This window comes from Chamaea fasciata, unplaced genomic scaffold, assembly GCF_029207755.1.
Source record: "Chamaea fasciata isolate MVZ Bird 193981 ecotype frontalis unplaced genomic scaffold, bChaFas1.0.hap1 SCAF_1, whole genome shotgun sequence".
NCBI lineage: Eukaryota > Metazoa > Chordata > Aves > Passeriformes > Sylviidae > Chamaea > Chamaea fasciata.
Genome location: NW_027094086.1, coordinates 118,758,531 through 118,770,968, shown reverse-complemented (window position 1 = coordinate 118,770,968; position 12,438 = coordinate 118,758,531). Strand labels below are relative to the sequence as shown.

General features: G+C 41.2%; 1 protein-coding gene across 5 annotated transcripts in view; it reads left to right on the top strand.

Moving 5' to 3' along the window:
- CREB5 (cAMP responsive element binding protein 5) overlaps nucleotides 1-12,006 on the top strand; it is a 257,956-nt gene extending 245,950 nt beyond the window's left edge. For all 5 annotated transcript variants that reach the window (XM_066195143.1, XM_066195125.1, XM_066195135.1 and 2 more), the window contains 3 exons: nucleotides 2,790-3,017; nucleotides 3,976-4,084; nucleotides 5,233-12,006. In XM_066195143.1, the coding sequence (XP_066051240.1) occupies nucleotides 2,790-3,017; nucleotides 3,976-4,084; nucleotides 5,233-5,396 (501 nt within the window). In that variant the 3' untranslated portion in view covers nucleotides 5,397-12,006. The remainder of the gene's footprint in view (nucleotides 1-2,789; nucleotides 3,018-3,975; nucleotides 4,085-5,232) is intronic.
- The last annotated feature ends 432 nt before the right edge of the window (nucleotides 12,007-12,438 follow it).

The following is a 12,438-nucleotide window of genomic DNA, read 5'->3' as shown; positions in this document are numbered from 1 at the left end:
ATGCTGCTGTAAGCTGCATACTCCCATGCTGAGACTGTTGTTATTCTGCACCATGCCCTTCTGTAATGTTAGAATTCATTTCATGCTTTTCAGCTACCGTTTTGATACGCAGGACCCCAAGGCATTATGTTTTCATAGAATGAGTGAATGGGTATTAGTTTTGTGGTAAATTGCAAAAAACAGAAATAAATATTGGATAAAAGTAGAAATCAGCTTCTGATAGGTATCTTTTTGAGAAAGAGAGATAGTTTACGAAGTTATAGCTATGCTGCCTCAACTACTACAAAAATTTCATATTATTCTGCATTGGCCCTCTAAAAATTTCTTTATATCAAACTTGCCAGAGTAGTAACTCAGAGTGGAGTTGGGGTTTGGATGCCATTTCATTCTCTTAACTGTCCAATGTTTGTCTTCACAATGGATACATGATTAGCATCCTCTAAGAACACCAAAATTAACCTATACTTTTATATTTAGTTCATTTTCTTTCCTATGTCCTAGGCAGGGCAATGAAATCCTGCTAGAGAATGATGCTTAGAGGGTTACTAAGATAAAGTCTAACATATTTCATTGTTAAGAGCTATCAAGTAAGAGTCAGTTAATTATCCCACATGACATTATTAGTGGAATAATGGCAGCCCTTGTAATTAATATCTTCCTGAGATGGAAAGAAGATTTTGTTGTTCTGAAAATGCACTCTGACTACCCAGAGACTGCCTGGTATATTCTGAAAACAAAATTACTCACTAGTTTTTCAGGAGAAAATGACCATCTAGAGAGGAATTTTGAAAAACCAAAATTGTATAGTTACCTTTTTCTGCCTTTGTACGAGATTTCACTGAGAGAGTTAAGAAACAAGAAATTTTAAAGCTGAAGGTAAAAGGAGCAAAAAAGGATAATGAAACATAAATAACAGATCTCTGAAGTCTGAAAAGGTGTTATGTGTGAAAAAATGAAAGGTCTTTGATGAGATGTTGACATTAAAAGGTACTTCTGAGACCTCTGCACTCAAACATACTACTAAAGAGGCAGCATGCCTAGCCCTGGTGGACAGGGAGCAGCTGGAATCCCTTGGCAGCTGTGTCCTGGCAGAAGCCAGGGTATGCTGGTGAGAATGGGGGCTGTGCTTACTGCAGCTGCCATGGACCTGGCACTCCAACCCTCAGTGTGGACAGTGTGTTGAAGATTTTATCAGCAAACATATGGAGTTTATGCATGCTGAAATTTTAAAAATCAGTCAGAAAATGTGGGGTGGCTTATTTATTTTTAGGAAGTTATTCTTAAAAAAAATCTTTTTCTGCTCCTATGGGAGATTCCCTGACAGTGCAACATAAAGCTGGGAATAAATTTGCCTTTATGCAAAAAGTGTTATCAAATGTACAGAATAATTACACTTAAAATTGCCACTGTAATTGCCACAAGTCAGCTGGGGGAGGGACCAAACTAGATTCTAGACAGAAAAGACACCTCAACTTCTCAAGGCTCAAGACGATAGTATCGTTTTAATTGAGACAGACGGAGGTGTTAGGCAAACACGTTAATTGCGGCAATTGAAATTCAGGACTCAGTCTGACAAAGCACTGAGTACATCCACTCCCTGGAGTCAAAAGGAAGCACCTTGGAGGTTTGGGCCTTTGCCAGAACAAGAGGGCTAATTTTGAGTCAACAATTCAAATTTCCAGACTGTTCCAGAGTGTGCAGGAGTGGTAGCAGCAATGTGTGAGCAATGGGATCCATAGGCTGGGTTCCCAGACCCCAAGGAGAGGGAGAGAAAGCGTGTCTCCAGAGCCTTGTAGCCTGGGTGGCACAGAAAGTAGTCCAAAAGCCTATTCCCAGGCAGTTGAACATTTAATCTGGCCCTGGTTCTTGACCGGGATGTGGGAATGTTCCATCTGCCCAAGAGTCAACTGGAGAGTAGTTTGCACAGCGCTGGCTCCACCATGCACCTTTTCTGTAATATTGTGGGCCAGTTACTTTCAGAAGCAGGATCAATATTCCCCTGCACTTAAAAAAGCATAAATACATGTTTTTTCCATAGTTTTGTAGCAGTGGACTGGATGTGGTGTTTGTCTACTCTCAAAGCCAGGGATAAATTGAATAAAAAAAAGTACGCAGAGGTCAAATGGAAACTGGTAAGAGGAATATCCGTTATCCACACAGTGCAGGGACATCAAAATACAGGTTCAAGCTCAATTCATCAAAACACAGGTTCGATCTAAACTCTTTTTGTTTACCCTTGAAGGGCAGTGAGGTCTGCTGCCCTTGTGCAATCCCAGCCCGCAGCTTCCCAGCTCCATGCAGGTGTAAAGAGTTCTGCAGTTCCTGTCTCCAGAGATGGCAAAGATTGAGGTGGAAATGGTGAAGCTCAGAAAATAGAAATGGCCTAAAATTTTGGAGGCAATTGGGGGTCAAGGGGAGAAAGAGAGACACAGAAATTAGACCACTACAGTCCTCTGCTTTGATTAAAACAGATCCTGAGAGAAACTGGACATTCCAGGTTGGAAATAGGTGGTGGCAGAGAAGGCATCTAAATGAATGTTTTTAAGAACTAGCTCAAGGGAGAAAAAATGTTCAGAGGATCATTTCCAGAATATCTCTCCTTTGACCATGGCAAGGATTTGCCAGCAGCCACTTTCAGTGGCACCTGGTGAAGCTTTTGACTTGAGCCTGTTGCAGCAGACCTTGTTGGGGAGCAGGCAGAGTGTGTGAGATTTCCTTTCCCATTTCAGCATCCCCCTCTGCAACTTCTCCCCTCACTACCCCCTGCAAAACGTCTCCTTGCCCCGCAGGTTTCGCCGGCGGCACAGCAGATGCAGCCCACACAGACGGTACAGCCACCACAGCCCACTGGAGGCCGCCGGAGGAGAGTGGTGGACGAAGACCCAGATGAGAGGAGGCGGAAATTTCTGGAAAGGAACCGAGCCGCTGCCACGCGCTGCAGACAGAAGAGGAAGGTCTGGGTGATGTCACTGGAAAAGAAAGCAGAAGAGCTCACCCAGACAAACATGCAGCTTCAGGTGCGAGCCACTGTCTGCGCCCCTGAAGACACAGAGGGGCTCTTTGTGCTTGACTGACGGTGCCTTTTGGGCTGCCCCTGCACAGTCAACTCCTAGTGGGAGCTCAGGCATAATCAGTCTGTTAATCAAGATGTGTGTGCTTCAATTAAGGAAATAATTACATTTTAGTGGGATAAACCAGGAAAAAGCTGTCTTGGGATTTAGAAGCCTTCACTAGATGGAGTTGTATTTATTTTCTTTTCTTGTCACTGCTTTTTGTGGGGATTTTTTTTTAAGTGCCATTAACATGTCTGCAGAAAAATTCTTCAGAGCAGGGCATGTAGTTAAAACCTCATTCAAAGCCAGCGAGATAGAAGCACAAACAGATCAGTCTGTCGGTGAGGAAAATGAACTGGATAGATGAAAATACCATGAATATGATAATAAAAGCTTTTCTTACAATGCTGTCCTTCCTATGGTAGGCACAATACTTCTGCTTCATGCAAAGGTGCCCCTGTGTGCTGCCAAGAGCAGAAAACCTTTTGTAGAATGGCACTCCTCCAAAACATTCTCCCACAAAACTCAGAGGTGTGAACAGCACCCAGGCACTGGTTGCAGGTGAGCTGTAGGTGACAGCAGTCCTGCCACCGTGCCCCTGAGCATGGCAAACATGGCTTTTGCCCCCATTGATCTGCCCCCTGGCCTCATGCAGAGAGCCCTGGTTTTTCTCCAGTAGACTGAAAGATTGCCTTAAGTATCTCTGGTGCTGTGAAGTCAGTTCATTTGTCAGACTGCCTTCAGAGGTTACAAAATAACGTCACTGACAAATGTTAACATAAACCCGGCACACAAGCACCTGAATGCCTTTTTTGCTCGGTTCTTTCAAAGTTATGGAGCAGGATTTGTGTTCTTGGGTTTAAACTTTGCGGAGTAGCCTGGTTTAAGCTTTGTTGCTAACCAGTCTCTCTTTCTTCTCTAGAACGAGGTTTCCATGCTGAAAAATGAGGTAGCACAGCTGAAACAGTTATTGTTAACACATAAAGACTGTCCGATAACAGCTATGCAGAAAGAATCACAAGGATATCTAAGTAAGTAGCTGGTATGTTTGCGCTGTCTCCACACTCCTCACAGGAAAGCAAACCTTCCAATTCTTCCCTCCAGAACCCCTTCTTGGTCATATTATCACTCGAACCTGTCTTCTCAATCATCATCCAAGCCATCCAATCTCCTGCCCTTATTTATCCAGCCCCGCTCAAAACCAAAAAAGCCCCGGTTTGCATCCCACACAGCAGAGCTAGCCTTCCCCACCCCTCCTTTCGGCAAGGAGATGCACACGGATGGACGCTCACTCCCCTGTGGAGGATCCTGCTTGAACTCACAGCTCCAAACCTGCAAGAGTCCTTCTGGGCACGGTGCTGCCAGAACCTTAAAATAACTCTCAAAAGGAAAGTTAAAAAGGAAAACATTACAGTCCCCTCCAGCGAAAATGGTACTGTGCTCTGACAGTGGCACAGACCAGGCCTGGCGCAGGTTTTCAAGGTTTGTTAACTCTTTTTTAACTCTCATCTTTCTTTCTTTCTTTTTTCCCAAAAAAATTCTCAGCTAGCAGAGACATTTAATCAATTCTTTCTAGTTGATGCCTTTTGTGAGTGTAGTAATTTAGAGGCAAATTCTCTGTTCCGTTCTAGAACGGTTGAGAGGAGCCTTAGGGCTTGCTAGATTGTGATATTGTCTTAAAATAGAGCCCATTTCTGTCTCCTCTGCATCACTATGCATCTGTCTCTTTAACAGTACTCAAAGAAAAAATATATAATTGCATTACATGCCTATCAGCTGTTGCTCGAATTAGATTTTCTGTGCTGCAGCACACTGCACTCTAATTTTGATTCCTGCTGGAACAAATAAAGCGTTTAAGCATCCCAACTGATTTTAAGGACCTTAAGATATCAGACTTTTTATCCCAACATTAGTTTCAGTTATTAAGGTCTTGGACTTTTTTCAAGGTCTCAGCTCCTGAAGTCAGGTTGATATCAGAGAAGCTGGCTTGAAAAACAGAATGAAAACTAAAACAATCTTAAGATTGAGAGTGTTGGATAACTGTAATTATATTTTGAAATCCTGGGACTTGTGCATGCTTCAGGTTATCAGTATTTCCAAGAGTATCACCCAGCCAAGGTTTTTTACTTGGATGGAAAAATGAATTTGTGTTGTCTCTGTACCCTCATTCCCTTCCCAGGTCCTGAGAGCAGCCCTCCTGCAAGCCCGGTCCCAGCTTGCTCCCAGCAGCAAGTCATCCAGCACAACACCATAACGACCTCCTCCTCCGTCAGTGACGTCGTGGGAAGCTCCACTCTCACCCAGCTCGCCAGCCACAGAACAGACATCAACCCCATCCTTTAAAAGTGGTTGATCAGAAACTGCTGGGGAGTGTGGTACCGTATCAAAGCGTCCTCTCTGCTAAGGACATTTGCAACCATAACTCAAACCTGGAAGATTCCTTAGTTCTTGAAAGACTCTGGCTATTCATTTTTATAGTTATTAAAATGTCTTTTATACTTAGTTACATAAAAGGGAGTTACGCAATTAATATGCTATCAGCTTGAGAAATGCTTGGGTGCTTTCTCCATTTTTTTGGTACCAGTTACTTGTTTATAAACCTAACTGTTTCTGTACATAGTCATGTTTCCTTCTCACCAGTCTAGCCTGCAGCCTCAGAAATACAAAGTTGTGTTAAACTGCAGCTTGTTAGCCAATGTGAGGCATGAAAAGTATTAAACAGAGTCAAACATAGGTAACTAGGATTAATTAGGCTATAAATATAGAAGTGAGGGCATCTGCTGACAGCATAATAAAAAAGAGTTAGCATTGTGCTATCAGCAGACCACGTCTCGCATTCAGAGCCTCTTTCAGAGCAGTTATATAGGATGTGGCTTCAGGACAAAATCAAGCCCAAATAGCATGCTCTTTTGTCCAGCCCTCCCCCTCTCCTCTCTCCCTTACTCTGGCCTTTTTCTCCTCCAGTTATTCTCACACCTTCCTTTTCCCTTCCCTTTTCATTTCCCAGATTTTTTTGTTTTTCCATTCCAAGGCTTTCTCGCTTCCCTCTTTTTCTCAAAGAATGGTAATGAACAAGCAAAAACTTCAAGCCCACCTAAAAACTGTCGGCACGGCTGCTGCTTTCACTAGCTCTTCACCCGCAGTTGGGCTGTGCCAAGCATTTGGCTTTTAAAAAATACAAATGCTCCTGATTTAGTGTTTTTAATAAATAGGGTAAGGCAAAAACAGCCCAGCCGCAGGTGAAGCAGGATGGTGAGCCAGCTGTGTTGATGCTAGCAGCCCTGTAAACTTCTGTGGTGCAGCAGAGGCATAGCAAGCAACACCTGAGAGTCACAGCAATTTTTTGCACTGCCAGTCATTAATGTAGGAAAATCCATGTGTATATAATAATGCAGAAAACTTCTGTTCCTTAACCTGGTTGCGTTGTTCTAGCAACGAAAGCTAACAGCCTCAGGCTTCATGGGCTATAAATGAGAAATAAATCAGTGTAATGGTTCTGACCAGTTGGAAAAATGCCATTTTTAATTCCCAGGGAAAGACCTGCTCTCTGCAGGCATTCCTTTAAATGTTCACGGACTGATCCCAAGCTGGCAGACAGCAGTGTAGCTTCACTGACTTTAATGGCACTTAACACCCGCTTACCGCGGGTAAGGAATTGTTCTTTAGGATGCTAAATAATTTTTAGAAGGCACGCAGCAGCTAAAAAATGCTGCAAGAATGCCAAGTCCCACACTTGGGAGAAAATACAGTCCTGCAGAGAGGGTCTGGAAAAGAGCCTTATGCCACAATTAAGGTTTTTGTTTGGACTCTGAGCCTGCCCCTCAGCACAACTGATTTGCATCCCCGAGTGGTCCCAGTGATTGATGAGAAAATCAGACAGAGATGATGCCAGTTAATTATGCTGCCTTGCTGTATATTGGGACCTGATTTTGCTCTCAAATCTGTCAGCGGCAAAACCTCCCGCTGCTCGCCCAGGGAGCAGGCTCCCAGCTGGTGAAAAATGTTCAAACATTTTGAGCTACATCTTTAATAGAGAAATCCACATTATTCCCAGCAAATCTTCTAGCCCTAAACACACTTTGTTCTGAAGCAAAGCTCTCTTCCTCAAAGACTGTCTCTTTGGTCTTTGGAGGAATCATGGGTTTTAAAAGGAAGGGTCTTCTCTGTGCGGGAAGGAAGAGTGAAACAACTGAAGTGTGAGGAGGCACTGTAAGGAGCAGGGCCTGTCTGGAAGGGAAAGCAAATTTCTGAGCATCATTCATTGCTGAATTAGTTCTTATCTTGGTGACTAACTTTTTATCAGTATTCTTTTCTTTAACAGCTCGCTTTCCATTTACGCAAATACATTCAAAAGAAGAAGATTTTTAATGTACAGTGTAAATCTTGACTTGATTATATAGTCTAAGAACCAAAAAAAATATAAAAAATACAAATGTAAAGGATTTTCTATTATATTTTAGACAAACATATACTTTTAAAGTGTTTTAAATACTGAATCTATAATTTTTTTTAATCTCCAGTTGTAATAGCTAAATGGTTTTGCTTCATCACAGCTCCCAAGAGTACTTTTTTCAAATATGCAGTCGAGAAAAATGTTCCAGCTGAATATCCACTATGTAAAAAACCCAAATAAGCATTTCCCCTACATCTGAATTTCATCATTCACCATCAAAAAGGAAATGCCATTGCAGGGTTAATTTAAAAAACTTTCCCTCTATATGGGTAGCACTTAAATACATTAAAAAATAAAAATCAAAGTTGTTGGTAATATTAGAATACCCAGTTGAGCTACACTGCACTAGAATTCCGGTTTAGCTTCATTTTATTCAGTCTCCTCAATTAAAATATTTAGCTGTTAAAATGAAAGCCTCTACATTAAAAAGAAAAAAAAAAAAAAGGGAAAAAATACAAAAACCTTGCCTAAGTTTTGTTAAATTCAGCAACCTGACAGTTTGACTGATGTGTATTATATATAGCTCAATTATTTCTTTTTTTAATGCTAACTAGGCAAGCCAACCACACATGTTGGCCTAAATGTGTAATTACAATGAAATGTCTCCTCTCTATACTATTGGCCTTTAGGTATAATCCTTGCTAGTGATGTGGAAATAAGTAAAGGATGAAAAGCTATTTGCTATTGCTTCTTGTAACTCTGTCACAGGTTCACAGGCCAAGACAACATGCAGCATATTTATATCGGCTGTATCATCGGGAAAAGGACCAACTGTACCAGGCACCTTATATTATTCATCAGATTTGCTTCCACATTAAAATGCTCTTGTTTTCCAGGGGAGTGATCCTGCAGCCTTTCCTCAAGCTGCTGGTCCAACTGGGCACTGGAGGCTGCCTGATCAAGGGCTGCGGGAGAAGCCCCAGCCCTCTGTCTCCAGGATGTCCCTCTGCCATGTGGTCAGTGGCAGTAGCCTCTTCCTAAGCACGTCACTCTAAATGCACTTCCTGGGCTCTTTCCATCAAGGAAGAATCCTGCTTTTCCATGAGTTACTTCTGGAGACTTTCCTCTTTCCTCTTGCCCTGCCAATCCAGCCTGTTGCTGGGCTCACCAGGCTCTGTGCCCTACCCCACTGCCAGCGAAGGACAACTCAGACCACTTCCATTATCCACTCTCCAGGGCGCTCGCAGGGTGGTGAGCCTTGGCCAGTGCCTTGTTCAGGAGGAGGTGTTACCGCACCATAGACAGCATCTTGTGGGTGTGACATTGGAAACAGGTTGGAAATCTCAGCCATGGAGAACTACAATACTTTGATCAGAAAGAAATGATGCTGCGATCCAGCTCTGGCACCCCCAGCCCCCCTTCCCCAAGTCAATTTATGCAAGCCATATTCATAACGCTGCCTGTGGGAGACAAGTAGTTTGTGTGCTATCATGGTGTGTTTTATAAGGACAATGACCATGATGATGATGATGATGATGATTTATGGAGAATTTCTTGCTGTTGGGAGTTAATTCCTGCTATGAAGCTAAATGTCTGCTGCCCGTATTCTGAATAGTGGAAAGTCAATGGTTCAGTGCCTCAGTGCGTGTGGATTTAGTGTTAATGAACTCAATCCTGTTAACTAACAAGCCAGCTATAACTGTTGTTAAATGCCCAACTTTTGAGGATTCATATTTTTTTAAGCAACAATATTTAGTGTTGAAAACTAGCCTTTTAGTTTAGGCAAAATGTGCTTTTTAGCAGCTAATACCTTTTTTAAAAAAAAAAAGCGTATAGAGTGAATTTATGAAAATTCATGAGGACCAAAGCAATTTTAAAACAGGAATCTATTAATTTAGTATTCACATAGAATTTTATAAAGTATTTATTAATAAATGTTATTTTAACACATTCCATTTGAACAGTATTCTTGTACAGAATCTGTTTTTGGTTTGTTTTTTTTTTTTTTTAAGTTACAATATTAGTTTTGCAATAAACTACTCTAGGTGTGTGTGCATCTTAATCTTTCAGGGTCTCAAGCAGAAGTCATCCATCTAAGATGGAAAAGTTTGCTGAGGTCAGTTGTACAGAAATTCCTAGAATTAAATGTTTTCCTTAAAGCAGCATCTGCTTTTTTTTTTTTTTTTTGTAACAATGAAACAAATTATAAACCTTCAGTTGTTTCCTTTGTATTGCAAAATGTGCTTTCTCATTTTAGAAAGCATGAGTCAACGTATAACTGGAAAGCCTGTCATTTTTTTTCTGCTTTTTTTTTTAAGGCTGATTTTATACATCACCACAGAAGATCTAACCCCATCCTCATTTCTTGCCTAATATTACATAGTGAGTTGCACTATACTGCCTTATCATTGCCTCTTCAGTCCTCTTACTAAGCAGTGTTCCTTAGATTTAAACCATTGAAGCTCCATTATACATCAGAGAAAATTACTAGGAGGGGGAAGAAGAGAAAAAAATTGATCCGTTGACATAAACCTAAACTGTGCCTACAAAACAAAACCGGTTACAACAAATTAGTATCTTACTTCTACATTTCAATTATTTATATTCCTTTAAAATTGCACTTTAGCTCTTGCTCTCTTTCTTGCTCTCCCTTGTTGAATCATTTATAAATACTCTTGTAAAAGTTTTGCACCAGATACATTTATATGCTTTCACTGGTGGCATATCTACAACTTGTCTCTCACACCTGCCCAAGTGGAGGAGCTGAGACCAGCCAGTCTGCAGTGTGACTTAGACTTTACACCCTCTTCATGACAGCATATAAATGTTTTATTATGCAATGTGTGTGATGTGAGGCAGCATCTGAGCTACATTTATACTCTCTCATCCCAAGAACCAAAGTGTCCTGTATATCGTAAGGTCAGGAGACTGGCTCTGTTGTGCATTGTGATGCACTTTGACTGTTGTCCAGCTCACAGTAGCTGCAAAGCTGCAGTGGTAACAGTGGCCATACTATGTATTAGAGTTCTGAATCAATAAAATATGTTGCCTTATAACTTGACTAGGGACAGCACCTTTAAAAAGAAAAAAAAGAAGAGACAAAAAACTTATAAAGATTAATAAAAGCAATAAAATCACAAGCGATTTGAAAACACAAAAAAAAAAGGTTCAATTTTTCAACATCTGAAACCATCATCTTACTGCATAGACAAAAGAGACTGTTTACATCCATAACCTTTTTTTTTTGGTTGTGTTTGTTGTTTTTTTTGTTTATTTTTTTTTTCCCCCCAGAGCTTACATTTATCTCAGTTTTATCAGTGGCTTTACACTTAAGAGCTAAATTCCTCACCATTATTGGTTTTCCATAGCTTTCAAAACAACTTTATAGCAAATCCTAAACTGCACGAGGCCAAAAATGTCAGTGTTCACACACACTCAGAGACAAGATTGATTCTCTAAGTGGAAATGTGATCCTTTCCCAGGCTCTCCTTGGACTGGAATCAATAACTGCAACTCGTTATATTTAGATCAATGTGTAATACCTGGGATTCAGGATCTCCAGTTCTACATTTATGCAAGTTAAATGTTAGTATTGCTGAGGTGCACCTGATGGAACTGTTCACAATGCCCGTGGTCAGAGCCTGCCATCTGATGCTGTGAGGGTCTTAGACCCAAATATCTTTCTTGACTAAAAATCTGTGTGACAGCCTTCTGAATGAAGACTGAAAGCTCCTTCACTGCAGCAGTGCCCTGGGGCGAGGGAGGTGGGAGGATTGATGGGGCATTTCAAGAGAAATGTTTTCCTTGCCGGAATCTAGGAAATTTCAGAGAAATATTTTCCCCACCCCGCAGAGCTGAGATTGCAAAGAGTTCCCTGACAGAGATCACCTTTAGCATGCTTCCACAAGAAAAACTACTTTGCACGAAAGGTGAATTCGCTCTTCTGACTAAGAACAATAGCCACTGAGAGTTTTGCCAAGGACTTTATCATTGGGACCCAAGTGTTTCCCAGCCCATGGCCGTGAGCTCTGTATCCCTCTCTCTGTTGCAGCTCTCTTCAAACACTGGGTAGCCCTCAGTGAACATTGCTTCTTTGGACTATTGCCATTGTCCTGGTTTTAAGGAACTTTTAGCACTGCTTGGAGTAAGCCTAAACTATCGAAGTTTATATATAAATATATATATATATATATATAATATTAAAAAAGGTGCTGTCACAGTAAGTTTTGGGCTTGAGGTTGTTTGTATTGTATGCAAAGGTTTTGTGTTTGTATGTCTGTTTGTTTTATTCTGTAAAGCAACCACCTTCCTTACTGGAGGGAGATACTTTTTTTTTGGTACATAAATGTAAATACTTGCTGCAGCATTTAATATGTTTAATTTTATGTTAAGCTTTTTGTTGCATTGTGAACCCATTATTGTTACAAATGGACAATGAGTTCATTGAGACTGTTCAACTAGGTCAGATTTTTACATCTCTTTCTAGCTAGAAGAGAAAGGAATTTTGTGCATTTGTACAAATGTTAATAATATCACTGCAATTCCAATATAATAAAGCACTCAAATACAAATAATTTCAATAGTTTGTCTATACTCCAGACATTTTACCATACATATAACTCCTGCAATTAAACCAAGCTACTCTTCACTGATTTCTGTTATGACCTGCAACCCCTCATATGCCTCCAAACTGGAGGAGGACCAAGGTGCAGGGCACACTCCTGTCTGGTGGCAGGAGCAAAGCACTGTGCAGACCTTGCAGCTCACCATTGTCCCTTGGCTGCCAAGGTGACTTGGTAAGAACAAGTTCTCTGAACTTCTTCCAAGCAGGGAGGCTGCAAAGGCTCAAACAAAAAGACTTACGTGGTGGAGCCTGACATGAGGCCTCCGCATAAGGATGAGACAAGCTGTTACTTTACTTTTCCTTGCAGCTGGAGTGTGCTTGTATCAAAATACACTCCATGCTTGTTATCCCGCCAACCTCTCCTCTTG